General features: G+C 45.7%; 1 protein-coding gene across 13 annotated transcripts in view; it reads right to left on the reverse strand.

The window, feature by feature from the left end:
• Window positions 1-17,224, reverse strand: part of ppip5k2 (diphosphoinositol pentakisphosphate kinase 2) — a 225,135-nt gene that overhangs the window by 165,801 nt on the left and 42,110 nt on the right. For all 13 annotated transcript variants that reach the window (XM_038805177.1, XM_038805176.1, XM_038805167.1 and 10 more), the window contains one exon: window positions 4,532-4,617. In XM_038805177.1, the coding sequence (XP_038661105.1) occupies window positions 4,532-4,617 (86 nt within the window). The remainder of the gene's footprint in view (window positions 1-4,531; window positions 4,618-17,224) is intronic.

The raw sequence follows: 17,224 nt of genomic DNA on the forward strand, positions 1-17,224 counted from the left end.
AGTATTGCACCCCTCTTGCCCTACGCAGTTGTCCTACCGCCCTCCCCACTGTCAGCCTGTCAAATTGCCCTTGAAACCTTTTCCTCTTTGCCAATCCCTCCACGGTGGGCACCCTCGAATATTCCCTGTCCACCTCCACTATCTTGCTCACTAGACGGTCATATTCCGCCCTTTCCTTATTCGCACGAACCGTAAACAAAATAATTTCTCCCTGGATTGCCTTCAGTGCTTCCCAAAAAATGCCCGCTGACACCTCCCAATTCTGATTCAACTCCACATAATCCCTAATCGCCAACTGCATCTGATCACAAAAACCGCCATCCGCCAGCAACCAAGTCTAACCTCCACCCCGGCCTTTGCTCTCGTCCCGTACTGAACCGAATATCCAGCCAGTGGGGTGCATGGTACGAGATAACTATCCCCACACCCCAACCAAAATCTCCTGACTCACTACAAAGTAGTCAATCCTCGAATACACTTTATAGACGTGTGAAGAAAAGGAATACTCCCTTCCCCCTGGGTTCTGAAAATGCCATGGGTCCACCATACCCATCCTCTCCATAAACCCCCTGACCTCCCTCGCCATTCGTACCTTACTCACTGACCTGGGGCTCGACCCATCCACCCTCAGCTCCAGGACACAGTTAAAATCTCCTCCCATGATCAACTGATGAGCGGTCAAATCCGGGATTGCTGCCAGCAACCCCCTCATAGAACCCACATCATCCCAATTTGGGGCGCACACACATTTACCAACACTATTGGTGTCCCTTCCAATACCCCACTCACACTTGGATCCCTCAACTCCTTTGCACTCACGAATCCCATTCTTTTGCTCATTAAAATCGCACGCCTCGATTTCAAATCAAACCCCGAGTGAAAAACCTGCCCTAACCTGGTCCTTCACACAGAGGTGCATCTCCTGCAGAAAGACAACCCCCACTTTCAAGATCCTGATGTGCGCGAACACCCACGATCTTTTAACCGGCCCATTCAATCCCCGGACGTTCCACATTACCAACCTTACCGGAGGCTTGCGCCTCCAATCCCCTCTACCGTCCGTCATCTTCCCCACTTAACTCCTGCCCCTTTAATTTCACTCTGTACCTAGCCCATCCCAGATGGCCCCTTTCTCCACCCTTGACCATGCCATCTCTCACTCACTGCCACATTGCAGAAACCTCCCCCCACCTTTTTCCCCTTCTTTGCTCGGCACAACATTGAGGACCGAAGGGCCTGTTCTGTGCTGTACTGTTCTATGTTCTAAATCCGGGCATTATTTCCCTCCCAGTCGCAGGTGCGGTTCTCCCTGGTCCACCGTAGAATTTTCTCTTTCTGCACAAATTTATGGAGTCTCACGATCACCACCCGCGGTGGCTCCCCAGCTCTAGGCTTCTGCCTCAGGGATCTATGTGCTAGGTCCATTTCAGGGCCCTTATCTAGCACCCCTTCTCCCACCAGCCCCGCGAGCATCTTCAAGACGTACCTCGTGGCACTCACACCTTCCACTCCTTCAGGCAGGCCCACTATTCGCAGGTTCTGTCTTCTCGAAGTGTTCTCCTGCTCCTCCACCTTTGCCCTCAATGCTTTACAAAGGGCTCCTCGGAGCCCCACCTCTGCCTCCAGAGCCACCACATGATCACTGTGGTCGAGATCAAACTCCCGAATCTGTGATCCCTGCACCTCTAAACACCTCTCTACCCGTTCCAGAGAACTCTTCAGGAGTGCCACAGCTTCTGCAATGGCCTTTGCATGATTCTCATGCATTTCTTTCCTCTGTTTATGGAATTTCTCCTTGACAAAAGCCATCAGTTCCTGTGTCTGGGGCTTTCCAGCTTGCCCCTCCCCCGCCTGCATGCTGGAAGAGACTGTGCAGCACAAGATTGTTTCAACTTCCCAGCCAAATCTCTCACTGTTTTCTGCCAGGTCTGATGATCAGAAGTAGCATAGTGGTTAGCACAGTTGCTTCACAGCTCCAGGGTCCCAGGTTCGATTCCCGGCTTGGGTCACTGTCTGTGTGGAGCCTGCACGTTCTCCCAGTGTGTGCGTGGGTTTCCTCCGGGTGCTCCGGTTTCCTCCCATAGTCCAAAGATGTGCAGGTTAGGTGGATTGGCCATTTTAAATTGCCATTAGTGTCCAAAAAGGTTAAGTGGGGTTACTGGGTTACGGGGATAAAGGGGATGGGGGGGTGCTCTTTTCAAGGGCCGGTGCAGACTCGATGGGCTGAATGCCCTTCTTCTGCACTGTAAATTCTATGAAATCTATGAAAGACATACCACTCCAGGAGTAAACTACTCCTCTAGCATTCACCTACGCCTTTTCATCAAAATCCCACCCAGTTCTGTGTAAAAAGAGCCCTTTTCTGTGACTTTAAGCAGGAGTAGCCCCGTGTGTGACCATTCACTCCATGGTCACAACCGGAAGTCGGCAATCTTCAGCTTGATCTTATAGCCTTAAAAGACCTTTTTAATGTACACAGAAATGGATTGGTTCCAACCTGAGGAAGACTGGAGGAACTTGAAGTTTTTCCAGGTGGAACAGAAACATCATTATTATTACTATTTGGGAGAGGATCCTCTAGAAATTGTAAAGATGGTTAGAATGCAGAGAAACTTAAAAAACATATTACTTTAAATTAAAATGCAGAAAAAAGGATACAGGCTCAAGTTAATAATAGTACATTAAGAATATCAGGAAATTTTTATCCCGACAAAGCAAACAGTATGTGGAATAGAATTAAGATATTAATTTTAATAATCAGGGGATATTAGTAATGATTTGATTCCCTTCAGGTAATGTCAAGAAATGGCTGAGTGCCCTAGATACAGCAACGGCTATTGGTCTGGTTGCAGCGCAGCTGTAGCACTGAAGGCCTGTGCTCCAAAACTAGTTACCTTTCCCAGCCATGTGCTGCAGTACAACTAAAACAGTGGCATCTATCTGATAATTGAAAGATTGTCAATATAGAGTCAGTCCACAAAGCCAGCCGAGCCAATTATGAACCTACTCCTAATCAAAAGCGAAATGATGGATAGTGTATTTGACCATAATATCGATGCAATTACTCACCAATAGCATGGTCAATGATGGTCAGGTTGTGTTCCACAATTACGACTTGGCTCTAGATCTCATTACAGCCTTTGTCTAAATATGAGCACAAAGGCTGACACACAGAGGTGAGGTGAGAGCATCCAGTCCCTGTGCCCTTGTCGTCAAGACAGCATCTAACTGTTATGGCACAAAGGCAACCTGGTAAAACTGAAGTCAATGCAAATTGGAGTGGGTGAAGAGTCTCCCCAGTACAAAGGAATAGTTATTTGGTTGTTTTTGGAGGCAAATCATCTTAGCCCCAGTATACTGGTGCAAGAGTTCCTCAATACTGCATTCATGGCTTCATGGCCCAACTATATTCAGCTGTTTCATCAATGACTTTTGTTCCGTCACAAGATCAGAAGTAGGGCTAGGTTCACTAATGGCTGAAGAATGTTCAGCTACGTTCATAATTTCTCAGTTAACTGCAAAACATTGATATGCCACATTAGCAAGACCAGGACAAATCTGGGCTGCTAAGTGATAAATAACATTTATGTCAGGAGGTGCTACGTAAGAACCATCAAGAAATGAAAAATGAAATGAAAATCGCTTATTGTCACGAGTAGGCTTCAATGAAGTTACTGTGAAAAGCTCCTAGTCGCCACATTCCGGCACCTGTCTGGGGAGGCTGGTACAAGAGCGAACCTAACCACCGCCTCTTTGTCACTGCCATCATTGATCTCCCATCATCATCATCTTGGGTCTCAATGACAAAAATCTCAACTGACCAGCCATATAAATCCCATAGCAATTAAAGGTTGTATCAAAATGAGCAATCTGCAATAAATGTGCCACCTGCTAACTTTTCAAAGCTAATCCATAACCTACAAAATTGAAGCTATGAATGTGATATCATACTCTCCACGTGCCTAAATAGGTGCAGCTGCAGCAAGATTGACTTTCAAGACCAAGTTAGTAACTTGATCAGCAGTCCATCTGCCAGCTTAAACAACCACTTCCTCCAACACAGCATGCCTGCAGGTAAAGCACTCAAGTCTTCTTCGGCAGCACATTCTAAACCCATCCATCACCTAGAATTTAGAAGGGCAGAAGGTGCCTGAAAACAACATCACCTCTAAATTTCCCTCCAAGTCACATATCACCCAGGCTTGGACACATCCTTCATCGTCACTCGTCAAAATCCTGGTACTCCCTACTTAACAGAAATGTGGAAGTACCTTCATCATATTGACTGGAGCAGTTCAAGGTGGCTCACCAACTCCCTCTGGGCAAACAACAGATGGGCAACAAATGCTGGCTTTCTCAGTGACACCCATTTGTTGAAAATGAAAAAATAGGACTTCTCTGGATGGGTGAATTAAGTTGAGCAAATTATCTCACCTGTAATCAGCTCATGGAACTATAGCTTACAACAATACTATCAAATTGATTGTTACATCCATGCAATATAAGAGTCAGAGTTTTAGGAATAGGTTACCTTCAGGTTTATCTGGATCACGATTTAGTATTGCAAAGCGTGGCAACTCGATTCCTTCTTCTTTCAAAATGTGGTAAACCTCCCTCCTGCATATAAAAATCATGTCAGTTAAGTTCAGCAATTAAATTGATGGTTTTAAAAAAAAAAAACAGTATTAGATTTTTTTAAATGTGCTATTAGTAAACAGCAACTGCCGATTTTGCCCTGGAGCTGTGTGACGAATCTTTAGCTAAGCCTTTCAAATTCCCATACATAATTTCAATAATTAGTATGAAGATGCAGATTAATCATGGCGCTTTATATTGTGTCCCCCTTGGACATTGTATTAGGTACAAAGTGCGAGAACCTACTGGACATTTTTGTCCTCAAGCGATGAGTATTTACTGTGCAGTTTTAATCTTTATTTTGAATTTTGTCAGCATTACTAATGATTTCACGCAAGTCAACACATTGATCAGACTGAAAAGAGTCAAAATTACTGGATGATGGCCACTCAATCCTTCTTTACAAATTGCTCGGTGAGCAATTTGCACAACTAACATTGCAATGCAGTTACGGAATGTCAAAATAAAGGGCATGTCTTCTCATAGATACTTAACCTGCAAGAGTAATTCCTGCCACCTGTACACTGCCTCAAGCATGATGGATCTATCCAGAAAAAACAGTATATAGAAAACAACAGAATATTGAACATAATCATCATCGTCTTAGGCAGTCACTTATAATTAAGGATGACTTGATTTTATTTTGGGTTCAAAGACGGTTGATAAGTTCAATGCGCGATCTGCAGGCTCTGCCACATGTGGGGTTAGTAGTGCTTGCAGGGTCAGGTGGAGGTATGTGCTCTCTCTCTCTCTGATGCCTCAACTTAGTCTCCGCTTATTTCCCAGCAAAGTCTTCTAATGCTTTCCCGAATGAACTGAACCCTGCTGTTGGCATCGCTCTGCATCACGAATTGGACCATCATCTCCATTTTATTTATTTATTTTTTTTAAATTTAGAGTACCCAATTCATTTTTTCCAATTAAGGGGCAATTTAGCATGACCAATCCACCTAGCCTGCACATTTGTAGGTTGTGGGGGCGAAACCCACGCAAACACGGGGAGAATGTGGAAACTCCACACGGACAGTGACTCAGAGGCAGGATCGAACCTCGGGACCTCGGCGCCGTGAGGCAGCAATGCTAATAACCATTGTGTCACCGTGCTGCCCATCATCTCCATTTTAGGCGGTCACAAGCCAGAGACTCTCATGAGTCAAGCGGGGATGTAGGACATCTTCAGGGATACTTTGGGAATATCTCTAAAGAGTTTCTGCTGTCTAGCCATTGTCCAGATTCCACGTAGAGCAGTTGCTTTGGGAGTCTGGAGTCACGCATACAAATGCCCAGCAGAGCTGGTGACTGAAATGTCACTACAATCTCAGAGGTCCACAGGTTGCTCTCCCTTTGAGAGTTGACTAGTGGTGCTATAACTTGAGGGTCATCACTCCTCAGGCAAAGTTGAGACGGCGGGGGTTTCATGAATAAGCTCAGCCCGTCCAGGAATTTAAACCACGCTGTTGGTGTTGCATCATGAAACAGCCGTCCATCTGCAGGTTGGGGACTTTACGCAAAAGGTCTTGAGGGGGTTTCCTAGGTTGCCGGGATACACCCTGCTGGGGCGACTGCTGCTTCCGGACGTGAAAGCGGAGGGAAGAATTTTTTATTATTATTAATATATACAAGTGGCTGGGGGAGCAGGGAAGCGGGCGGGCAGGCGAAGATCAAGGCGAAATGGGAAGTGGAGTTGGAAGGGGAGATCAATTGGGGAGTATGGATTGAGGAACTGCGTAGGGTAAATGGGACCTCCTCTTCTGCAAGGATGAGCCCGATACAGTTTAAGGTGGTGTACATGACTCAGATGAGAATGAGTAGGTTCTTTCAGATGAGTGTGAGAGGTGTGGGCGGGGGCCAGCGAATCACGTGCATATGTTTTGGGGTTACGAAAAATTGGGAAGACTCTGGGCGGGAGTGTTCGCGGTCTTAGCCAGGATAGTGGAGAAGGTGGAGAATCCGGACCCTTTGGTGGCGATACTTGGGGTTTCAGAGAAACCGGAGCTCATGTAGAGGAGGAAGGCTGATGTCTTAGGCTTCACCTCTCTGACTGCCCGGCAGCGAATGTTGCTGGAATGGCAGTTGGCATCGCCACCGGGTGTAGCAGCTTGGTTGGGTGGCCTGTATGACTTCCTGCGATTAGAGAAGATAAAGTATTAGTTAAAGGGCTCTTCAGGGGGGGTTTGAGGAAAGGTGGGGGATGTTTGTGACCGTGTTTGAGGGGCTGTTCATCGCGGGGAAGGTGAAAAAGAGGAAAAACCTGTACAGACTGTTTAGTTGATTGTTGGGAAGTACGTTTCCCGGGATGTTTATTTGCTGTAACCTATTTTGATACATGTTTGTAATAAAATACATTTTTTTTAAAAATGAACCAGTCGTCCAGCCAACTGAGTATGTTGCCGTTGGACGATCTTTCCTGCCACTTGAATTGGAGGATCTTAGAAGATACCACTGGTGATACCTGCTGTATGTTGTCCAAGTCTATGAATAATATAAAAGAGTACAGGAGTTACTATTGGCCAGGTGAATCATGACAACAGGGTAGCATGATGGTTAGCATAAATGCTTCACAGCTCCAGGGTCCCAGGTTCGATTCCCGGCTGGGTCACTGTCTGTGTGGAGTCTGCACGTCCTCTCCCTGTGTGCGTGGGTTTCCTCCGGGTGCTCCGGTTTCCTCCCACAGTCCAAAGATGTGCGGGTTAGGTGGATTGGCCATGCTAAATTGCCCGTAGTGTCCTAATAAAAGTGAGGTTAAGGGGGGGGTTGTTGGGTTACGGGTACAGGGTGGATACGTGGGCTTGAGTAGGGTGATCATGGCTCGGCACAACATTGAGGGCCGAAGGGCCTGTTCTGTGCTGTACTGTTCTATGTTCTAATTGGTATCCAGTTCGACATCCAGGTCCTCAAATACGCTATGCCACGGGTTGGCCAAAGACTGAGCAAGCACATTGTGGAAAATAATGATATGAAAGGTGATGAATATCATCTGCCTGTCTCTTGAAAATTATACACAGGCATGGAGATAAGCTACAGAACAAATGGGAAACTTGATCCTGCGCTGCCTTCAATCCAAAACTAAAATCACTCCATTTAATCTTTCAGCTTATATGCAGATGGCACTTGTGAAAACTCAATCAGAAACTGACCTCCATGTAATTGTCGATTCTTCTCTGAAGCACAGGAGAAGAAGTGTTTCATGAAATACCTGGAAAACTAAGCTCTTCTTCCAACTAGCTCTCAAAGCACAACAACTTTCTCCTGGACTGTCAGGGGCAGCACGGTAGCATGGTGGTTAGCATAACATGGTTACCCCGTGCGTGCGTGGGTTTCCTCCGGGTGCTCCGGTTTCCTCCCACAGTCCAAAGATGTGCGGGTTAGGTGGATTGGCCATGATAAATTTCTCGTAGTGTCCTAAAAAGTAAGGTGTGGGGGGGGGTTGTTGGGTTACGGGAATAGGGTGGATACGTGGGTTCGAGTAGGGTGATCATTGCTCGGCACAACATCGAGGGCCGAAGGGCCTGTTCTGTGCTGTACTGTTCTATGTAACTCCCCACATCAAATAAGATCAGTGGCGAAGTCTTGTAAAAGATAGCTTGGGAGCCTTCGGTTGACAAAGGAACTTTATAGCAACAAGGGCAATAAAGAATATTGTGAAATTGATAAGATTTCATTGTCAGTACATGGTTCTATGACTGAATCTTCGCAAGCTTGACTTAACATCTATGACAGATTGGAATCAGTGTTGCTTCTATGTTTTGAAAGATTAAATATTCTTCAGGCTTCTTTAGCGAGCTTGGGCCTGTCCTGTATAATGTGACATATTGGAGGATGTAGACGTATCCACAAAGGATTAAATGTAATAGTCTATGATGTCACAGAAGGAAGTGACATGTAGTCATGTGAACTGACAGTCCAGGAGAAAGCAGCCAGTGTAAGGAAGTGTTTTCAACATTGTATCTATGTTGCAATAAAGTTATGATGTGGAGATGCCGGCGTTGGACTGGGGTGAGCACAGTAAGAAGTCTTACAACACCAGGTTAAAGTCCAACATGTTTGTTTCAAACACTAGGTTTTGGAGCACTGCTTCTTCCTCAGGTCCTGTTGGACTTTAACCTGGTGTTGTAAGACTTCCTACTGCGCAATAATGTTAAAGTGTTTGCAGCTAGCAGTCTTTGGGAGTTACTGAAACCACTCCAATCAAACAACATAATCATATATGGTGGGACGTGGTAAAAGGACGGTGCTAGAAAAATCTGTACCTCAACTCGAGTTTCAAGAAAGTTGCAGCCTAAATGAGGCTGAAGCATGGCCAAAATGATACAAGAGAGAGTCTCAGGGAAAAACCAAATTGAGAGCAGGTCAGAATACCTATGTACGCAATAGGCAATTTTGCAGATGACTTTTTAGTTACTCTGGTGATCAATGAGGGTAAAGCCACATAAGCCAAAAGTCATTAATGCATTTGAGACATATTTCATTTTCCACAACAACATCATTCCAGAACACACAAAAGTTCAAAAAACGTACTCAGACACGGAGAAAGCAGGGACGGATTTAGTAATGATTGTACCAATTAGCAGAAATTGAGTACAGTAATCTGGAAGAGGAGCCAATTAGCAACAGAATAGTTGTTGGGAGTACTGGATTTAAATAAAATTCATTTAAGAGATGTAGGCATCGCTGGCTAGGCCAGCATTTATTGCCCATCCCTAATTACCCTCGAGACGGTGGTGCTGAGTTGCTTTTCTGAACCGCTGCAGTCCATGTGGTGTAGATACACCCATAGCACTGTTAAGAAGGGAGTTCCAGGATTTTAACCCAGCACCAGTGAAAGAACAGTAAGGTATTTCCAAGTCAGGTTGGTGAGTGACTTAAAGGGAATTTCCAAGCGGTGGTTTCCCATGTATCTGCTGCCCTTGACCTTCTAGATGGTAGTGGTCCTGGGTTTGGAAGATGCTTTCGAAGGAGCCTTTGTGAGTTACTACAGTGAATCTTGTAGTTGGTACACACTGCTGCTACTGTGTGTCAGCATTTGAGGGAATGAATGTTTGTGAATTCGGTGCCACTCAAGCGGGCTACTTTGTCCTGGAGGTCTTGAGCTTCTCAAGTGTTGCTGGAGCGGCACTCATCCAGGCAAGTGGAGAGTATTCCATCACACTCCTGACTTGTGCCTTGTAGATTGTGGACAGGATTTTGGGGAGTCAGGAGAAGAATTACTCGCTTCAGGATTCCCAGTCCCTGACCTGCTCTCGGAGTCACAGTATTTATATGGCTAGTCCAGATGTTTGTGATCAATGGTAATCCAGGATGTTGACAGTGGGGGATTAATTGACGGCAATGTCACTGAATGTCAAGGGAAGATTATTAAATTCTCTTGTTGGAGATTGTCATTGTTTGGCACTCGTGTGACGCAAATGTTACCTGCCACTTGTCGGCCCAAGCCTGGATATTGTCCAAATGCAGTAAGACCTGGACATATACAGCTTGTATCGGAGGAATCACAAATGGTGCTAAACATTGCGCAGTCATCAGCGAACATCCCCATTTCATGACGTTACACTACTCTGAAGAACTCCTGTAGTGATGTTCTGGAGCTGAGATGACTGACCTGCAACAACCATAACCATCTTCCTTTGTGCTGGGCATGACTCCAACCAGTGGAGAGTTTTCCTGCCCGACTCCCATTGACCGTTGTGCTAGAGCTCCTTAATGCCAGACTCGGTCAAATGCAGCTGATGTCAGGGACAGTCACCGAGTGGCCCTGGCGGAACCCAAACTGAGCAGAGGGTAGATTACTGCGAAGCTTGATACCTCTCTTGATGACCCCTTCCACCACTTTACTGATGATTGAGAGTAGACTGATGGGGCAGTAAATAGTAGTGTTGCATTTGTTCTGCTTTGTGTACAGGATGTACTTGGGCAATTTTCCACATTGCTAGGTAAATGCCAGGGTTGTAGCTGTATTGGAGCAGCTTGGCTAGGGGCTCGGCAAGTTCTGAAGCTCAAGTCTTCAGTACTAGAACATAGAACATAGAACAGTACAGCACAGAACAGGCCCTTCGGCCCTCAATGTTGTGCCGAGCCATGATCACCCTACTCAAACCCACGTATCCACCCTATACCCGTAACCCAACACCCCCCCCCCCCCCTAACCTTACTTTTATTAGGACACTACAGGCAATTTAGCATGGCCAATCCACCTAACCCGCACATCTTTGGACTGTGGGAGGAAACCGGAGTACCCGGAGGAAACCCACGCACACAGGGGGAGGACGTGCAGACTCCACACAGACAGTGACCCAGCCGGGAATCGAACCTGGGACCCTGGAGCTGTGAAGCATTTATGCTAACCACCATGCTACCCTGCTGCCCCAAACTATTGCTGGAATACTGTCAGGAACCATAACCATTGCAGCAGCTAGTAGCTCCAGCGCTTTCTTGATATGACACGGAGTGAATTTACTTGGCTAAAGACTGACATCTGTGCTGTTGTGGACCTCTGGAGGAGGTTGAGTTGGATCATAGACTCAGCGCTTCTGACTGAAGATTGTTGTAAAAGCCTAACCTTTTGTATCGATGAGCTGAGTTCCTCCAACATTAAGCAGAGGGATATTTGTGCAGCCTCTTCCTCCAATGAGTTGTTTAATTGTCCACCACAATTCACGGCTGGATTTGGCAGGATTGCACAGCTTCGATCTGATCCATTAGCTGTAAAATCACTTAGCTTTGTCTATCTTTTGCTACTTCGGCTGTTTGTCACGCAAGTAGACCTGTTGTAGCCACCGAAGTTGGCCATTCCCTCAATACAAAATGGAGGAACGCAAAGCTTGCAGGTTAAAATGGACAAAGTTTGCAGCACAAGCAGGCTGCACCAAGCCAATGTGTATTCTGTCTGCTAAAAGAGCAGACAGCACCGAAACGAACATTCTGCATACTAATGAGGCAATCTCCGGGATAGTTAACATAGTAATGGAACGATCCCAGGGACAATGGACACAAATAGGGAAGTGATTGCAACATTGTATAGGATACCAGACACCCCGGCACCAGCGGGGTTCGAAGACAAAGCACCTGAAGGCCGGCCCAGTAGCCGAGGGACAGCCTCAGTATTGGGGGGATTCAAACAAATCGATTGGGAAGAGACCCAATCGATCCCCAGCAGATAGAGGGTCCGCCCAAAAGGGCGCGAAGCCCTAGGACCTGTAAAAGACAGGTCCCAAACTCAGTTTGTTCTTCTTGACCAGCTCTCCTCTCTTGACCAGCCCTCTCGACTAGCCTTTACCGAAGAAGACCTTGACCGAGAGAGAGGAGAGGCTCGGACAGCAGCCGCCAGCAAGTAAATGTCTCACAACGATCACTACCAGAAATAGACACTCCTGACCCCTTTTAACCCGTCCCAACCTGAAGTCTGCGGACTCAGTGCAGAGCAAGAGGCCTTGTCCCCTGATCCGGCAGTTCCTTTGAGATAAGTATTGGTTTATTTAGTGGTAGGAATATTTTAGTCATCTTAGCGTGTGCATGAGTAGATTATAATTGTATTATAATAAACTCATTTGTTTGAACTTACTAATTGGTGTATGGTTTTATTGCTTTGAACTTGACCTTGAAACTTGTGGCGGCATCTTAACGATACCTGGCGACTCCAGAGCTAAGTAACGAAACAGAGCCAAATCGAGTGTTAAGCACACTCACCCAGAACGAGCAACACTGTGTTGTAGTTTCACCGGGTTGACACTACATTTTAGATATGTTGGAGCTGCTCCTGGCATGCCCTGCTGCATTTTCCATTGATGATGCATTGTAAAATAATTTGCACTCCCAAGACGACTTGACAATTGCAAAGACATTAAGTAGGTAATGGGAGATCAGGAGGTAGGGCTGATTTGTAGTCCGAGGACATCAAAAGAGAACCTCAATCCTAAAGTACCAGACAGTTAGTCAAACATAAAAAGGGACGGTAAAGAGAAGGAGGCATGTGGGTCCCAAAAAGCAATTAATGGCAACAGCTCAGACTGGCTCCTGCTTATGCAGAAGAGGAAGGCACGGGTGCAGGAATTGTTCTGCCAAAGATGCACAGTGCCATTGGTGCAAAACGATAGGGCATTTTCAGGCAGTAAATCATAGTAGAAAAAACAGGCAAAACACAAAATTAAGACACGTTTAAAAGGAAACAGAATTCATGAAGTTAAAGAATCACAAGACATTGAGATTCCCTCCTTAGGAGAAATTAAAGAATTGATCTGGAATTACTAGAGTGCAGACATTCTGGTAAAAGATCACAGGACAGTTTAAACTAGACACTTGAGCAGCCTTTTGACATTCCCTGCCCCACAGACATTCCACTTTTATTTCTTTATGACAAGATGAGGAATGTGGAAAAAGGTGGGAGGCTATAGCCCAGAAGTCCTTGTGTTACAATGAGCAGATCCGCAGCATCTTTGAAAGCTCAGTACTCCTTGTGGCGAGTGGTCCAGATTATCTCGACACACAGGGAGGGACCAAGAATGGCTTAGTATGAATCATATCTTGTACAACATGAAGTGGTACTTGTAATGCTGAATTTAACAGGAATTACATCATCAGCACTGTATAAAACATTGCTGTGCCAGGTCATTGGGTTTGGCACAAAGAAAACAAAGGACTTAGATCATAGAACATAGAACAGTACAGCACAGAACAGGCCCTTCGGCCCTCAATGTTGTGCCGAGCCATGATCACCCTACTCAAACCCACGTATCCACCTATACCGTAACCCAACAACCCCCCCCTTAACCTTACTTTTATTAGGACACCTCGGGCAATTTAGCATGGCCAATCCACCTAACCCGCACATCTTTGGACTGTGGGAGGAAACCGGAGCACCCGGAGGAAACCCACGCACACAGGGGGAGGACGTGCAGACTCCACACAGACAGTGACCCAGCCGGGAATCGAACCTGGGACCCTGGAGCTGTGAAGCATTTATGCTAACCACCATGCTACCCTGCTGCCCCTTGTGTTCCGAACAAAAGTGCCATCCGAGAGATAGATACATCTGGCCACACTGAATGGTGCAATCAAAAATCTTAAACGCAGCTCAAAAATATTCCCTAAGTAGAGGATAAGGGCGGCACAGTAGTTAGCACTGTTGCCTCACAGCACCAGGTACCCAGATTCAATTCTCGGCTTGGGTCACTGTTTGTGCGGAGTCTGCACGTTCTCCCTGTGTCTGCATGAGTTTCCTCCGGTTTCCTCCCACAAGTCCCGAAAGATGTGCTTGTTAGTTGAATTGGACATTCTGAATTCTCCCTCAGTGTGCCCAAACAGGCGCCAGAATGTGGCGACTAGGGGATTTTCACAGCAACTTCATTGCAGTGTTAATGTAAGGCTACTTGTGACACTAATAAAGATTGTTATAAGAATCAATACATTCATCAGGGAGGACCATAACACCTCGGTAAAAGCAGTCAATATGATATGTGTGTCATCTAAAGGTCCTAGATCGTGGAACAAACCGGAAAGAATAGGTGACAGATGCATGAGTGCAAAGTCCCCTCACGGGTCACAAATGATCACAAGGTTAATCCCAGAGTTGAGGGGGTTGGATTACGAGGAGACGTTGAGTAGTCTGGGACTGTATTCGTTGGAATGCGGGGGGACCTTATAGAAATATATAAAATTATGAAGGTAATAGATGGGACAGATTCAGGCAGGTTGTTTCCACTGACAGGTGAAAGCATAACGACGGGGCATAGCCTCAAAATAAGAGGAAGTAGATTTAGGACTGAGTTTAGGAGGAACTTCTTCACCCAAAAGGTTGTGAATCTATGGAATTCCCTGCCCTGTGAAGCAGTTGAAGCTCCTTCATTAAATGTTTTCAAGATAACGATAGATAGTTTTTTGAAGAATAAAGGAATAAAGTGGAACTGAGTCCACAAAAGATCAGCCATGATCTCATTGAATGGCGGAGCAGGCTCGAAGGGCCACGTGGCCTATTCCTGCTCCTAGCTCTTATGTTCTTATAACTTCCTTATCAAAGTATGAAAATAGCAACAAAGCCTGCCAACTCAGGAGACTGGTTCAGTCTTATCCTGTCCAGGTCAAATGTGAAACTACAATATGGACCTTCATTGGTGTAATTCTGTATCCACTACTAGTCACAGGTGAGAATAAACCAATGTCAATGTATCACATGCAAAACCTAGGATTGATTCGCTGTCAAAAATCACAATATCTATCCATATGCCGTAAATTTGGGAGATACAAGCAGGATTTACCGACCACCCCATCGTATGTTATTCTGGCCAGCAGGATCTACCGACCCCGCCGTTATCAACGGGATTTCCTGGTGACAGCACCCCATATCGTCGGAAAACCCATGCACCGGCATGGGACCGGAATTTCCCGCCAGTGTGAACAGCCAGTAAAGCCTTCCCTATTAGGAACTCAGCTGGAAGGGTGTAACACATGGCGAGAAGTGATTATGTGCCTGTAACAGGTAAGGGACCATCCCAAAGCAACGTGGATATTATCAGTCACAAGTAAATTGCACCACCGAATCTATTAGAGCCAACGTAAAACCACCACAAACTGTATATGTAGAAGAAGGAGAATACTGTGCCAGCTCCAGAGAAAAGAAATATAATTATAACTATGAAAAATCATGTCCTGTTCCCAAAACAACATTTTGTTTTGCCCCAGAGACACCTGTCAAGAGATTCATTTTTACCATCATAATACCACAAATTAGTGTAAAAGATAGAATGAAAGGGCAATTACAGAAATACAGTGTGGAAAGATTGGGTGATGAGGTCCCAAGCTGCCTGACAACACAGAATTGAAAACGAACTTTGCTAAATTGCAGTGTGGCTGAACAGCCACTTAAGATGGCATCCTGCAAAGGATGCTGGGAGAATTGACCAAGTTTGAGGACAAGCAGGCTGCAGCTCAAATAAACTCAGAAATAAACTGCAGCCTAGACTCTAGCAATATACAGGAATAAGGCCATCTCCAGGCCATCCCAGGAACAATTGCACAATCCTGTCAATCACTTTTTAATTAATTTAGAGTACCCAATTCTTTTTTTTCCAATTAAGGGGCAATTTAGCATGGCCAATCCACCGAACCTGCACATCTTTGGGTTGTGGGGATGAAACCCACGCAGACCTGGGGAGAACGTGCAAACTCCACATGGACAGTGACCCAGGGCTGGGATTCAAACCCGGGTCCTCAGCTCTGCAGTCCCAGTGCTAACCACTGAGCCACATGCTGCCCTTCAATCACACTTGTTTACCAGACAAAGCAGCACCTAAACATATTTGGAAGGGCCTATCTGCCCCCAACACTTGTCGGCATGGCCATTGAGTGCCCACCCTGAAATCGATGTGGCAGCCCCTGATTGGACTTGATCAATCAGGATGATCCAACCCTAACCAAGTAATTGACAATGACCCAGAGATCGCCCAAAAAGGGCACAAAATCCAAGCAGGTTAAAAGGTGCTGCACCACCTGAGACTTTCTCTCTGCAGCAGCAACAGAAGGAAGACCAGAGCCTGAACACGGAGGACTACAAAATTCAGAATACAGATAACGGCCAATATCTGGTTGGTACTTGCTAGTCACTCTGAAAGTTAAATTAAGGTCTCATTTGGCCATCTACGTGGAAATGGGAATATATTTAAAACAAAGATTGTGTGTAAATGCAAGGAGGCACAACTGAAATTGTTCTAAATTTCAGCAGTAAAAAGTCATAAACTTGGAAAAATCAGGTATTGGAAATAAAGTTTCAAAGTAAAAACAAGGAATGCCTGCCATGACCGTCCTTTAAATATGAATGATGGAGGTTTTCCACCACAGGCAGCAGCAGAGAGAAGGTCACGCGCCCGTCAGGTACACTGACTTGCCCTGTGGGCCTATGCTTTGGGTGCAAAATCATAGAAGTGAGATTCCTCCATTTTGTAGCTGCCAGCAAGCAAGCAACAGGATTGTGTGAAAAATAGAAGATGGTAATTTTTTAATAAGGACGAGAGGGCCAGAGATGCAAACAGGCCAGGTCTCACAACCGAATCTGCTGGAGAGAGCTTCACAGGAGAGTCCTCAGCAGGACAGAGCAGTGCTGGTGTGAGCCGTATCCAGAGCTCCAGGGCCTCTGGTGAACAACACTTAAGAAGAAATGAAAATACGGGAACAAAGCAGTATAAAGATGATTTCTGACTTTAATTGTGCCAATGCAAATCAGGATACAAAGCCCATGTGTATTATATGCAGGGAAGAACTGGCAAATTAAGTTCAAAACCCTCAAATCTTCAAAGGCATTTGAAGACTAAGCATGGCGAGTTCGAGGACAAACCTCTTGATTTTTTCAAAGCACGCAGAGAGAACTTAAAATCGTCAGCTGAAATCCTTAGGAGAACTGTAACATTGAATGATGAGGCTGCATCAAAGGTAAGCAATAATGGTGTGGCGGAAGGTCGACCGGCGTGGATCACTAACGTAAGCCGATGAAGGTCGCTAATGTCAGCCGGCATGGGTCCCTAAGGTCCGCCGGTTGGTAATAGTGGGTCCTGGGAGAAAAAGTTTGAAAAACATTGGGTTAAGACGCACTGTGTGGTTTAGCACC

Source organism: Scyliorhinus canicula, chromosome 8 (genome assembly GCF_902713615.1).
Source record: "Scyliorhinus canicula chromosome 8, sScyCan1.1, whole genome shotgun sequence".
In the NCBI taxonomy this organism is placed as follows: domain Eukaryota; kingdom Metazoa; phylum Chordata; class Chondrichthyes; order Carcharhiniformes; family Scyliorhinidae; genus Scyliorhinus; species Scyliorhinus canicula.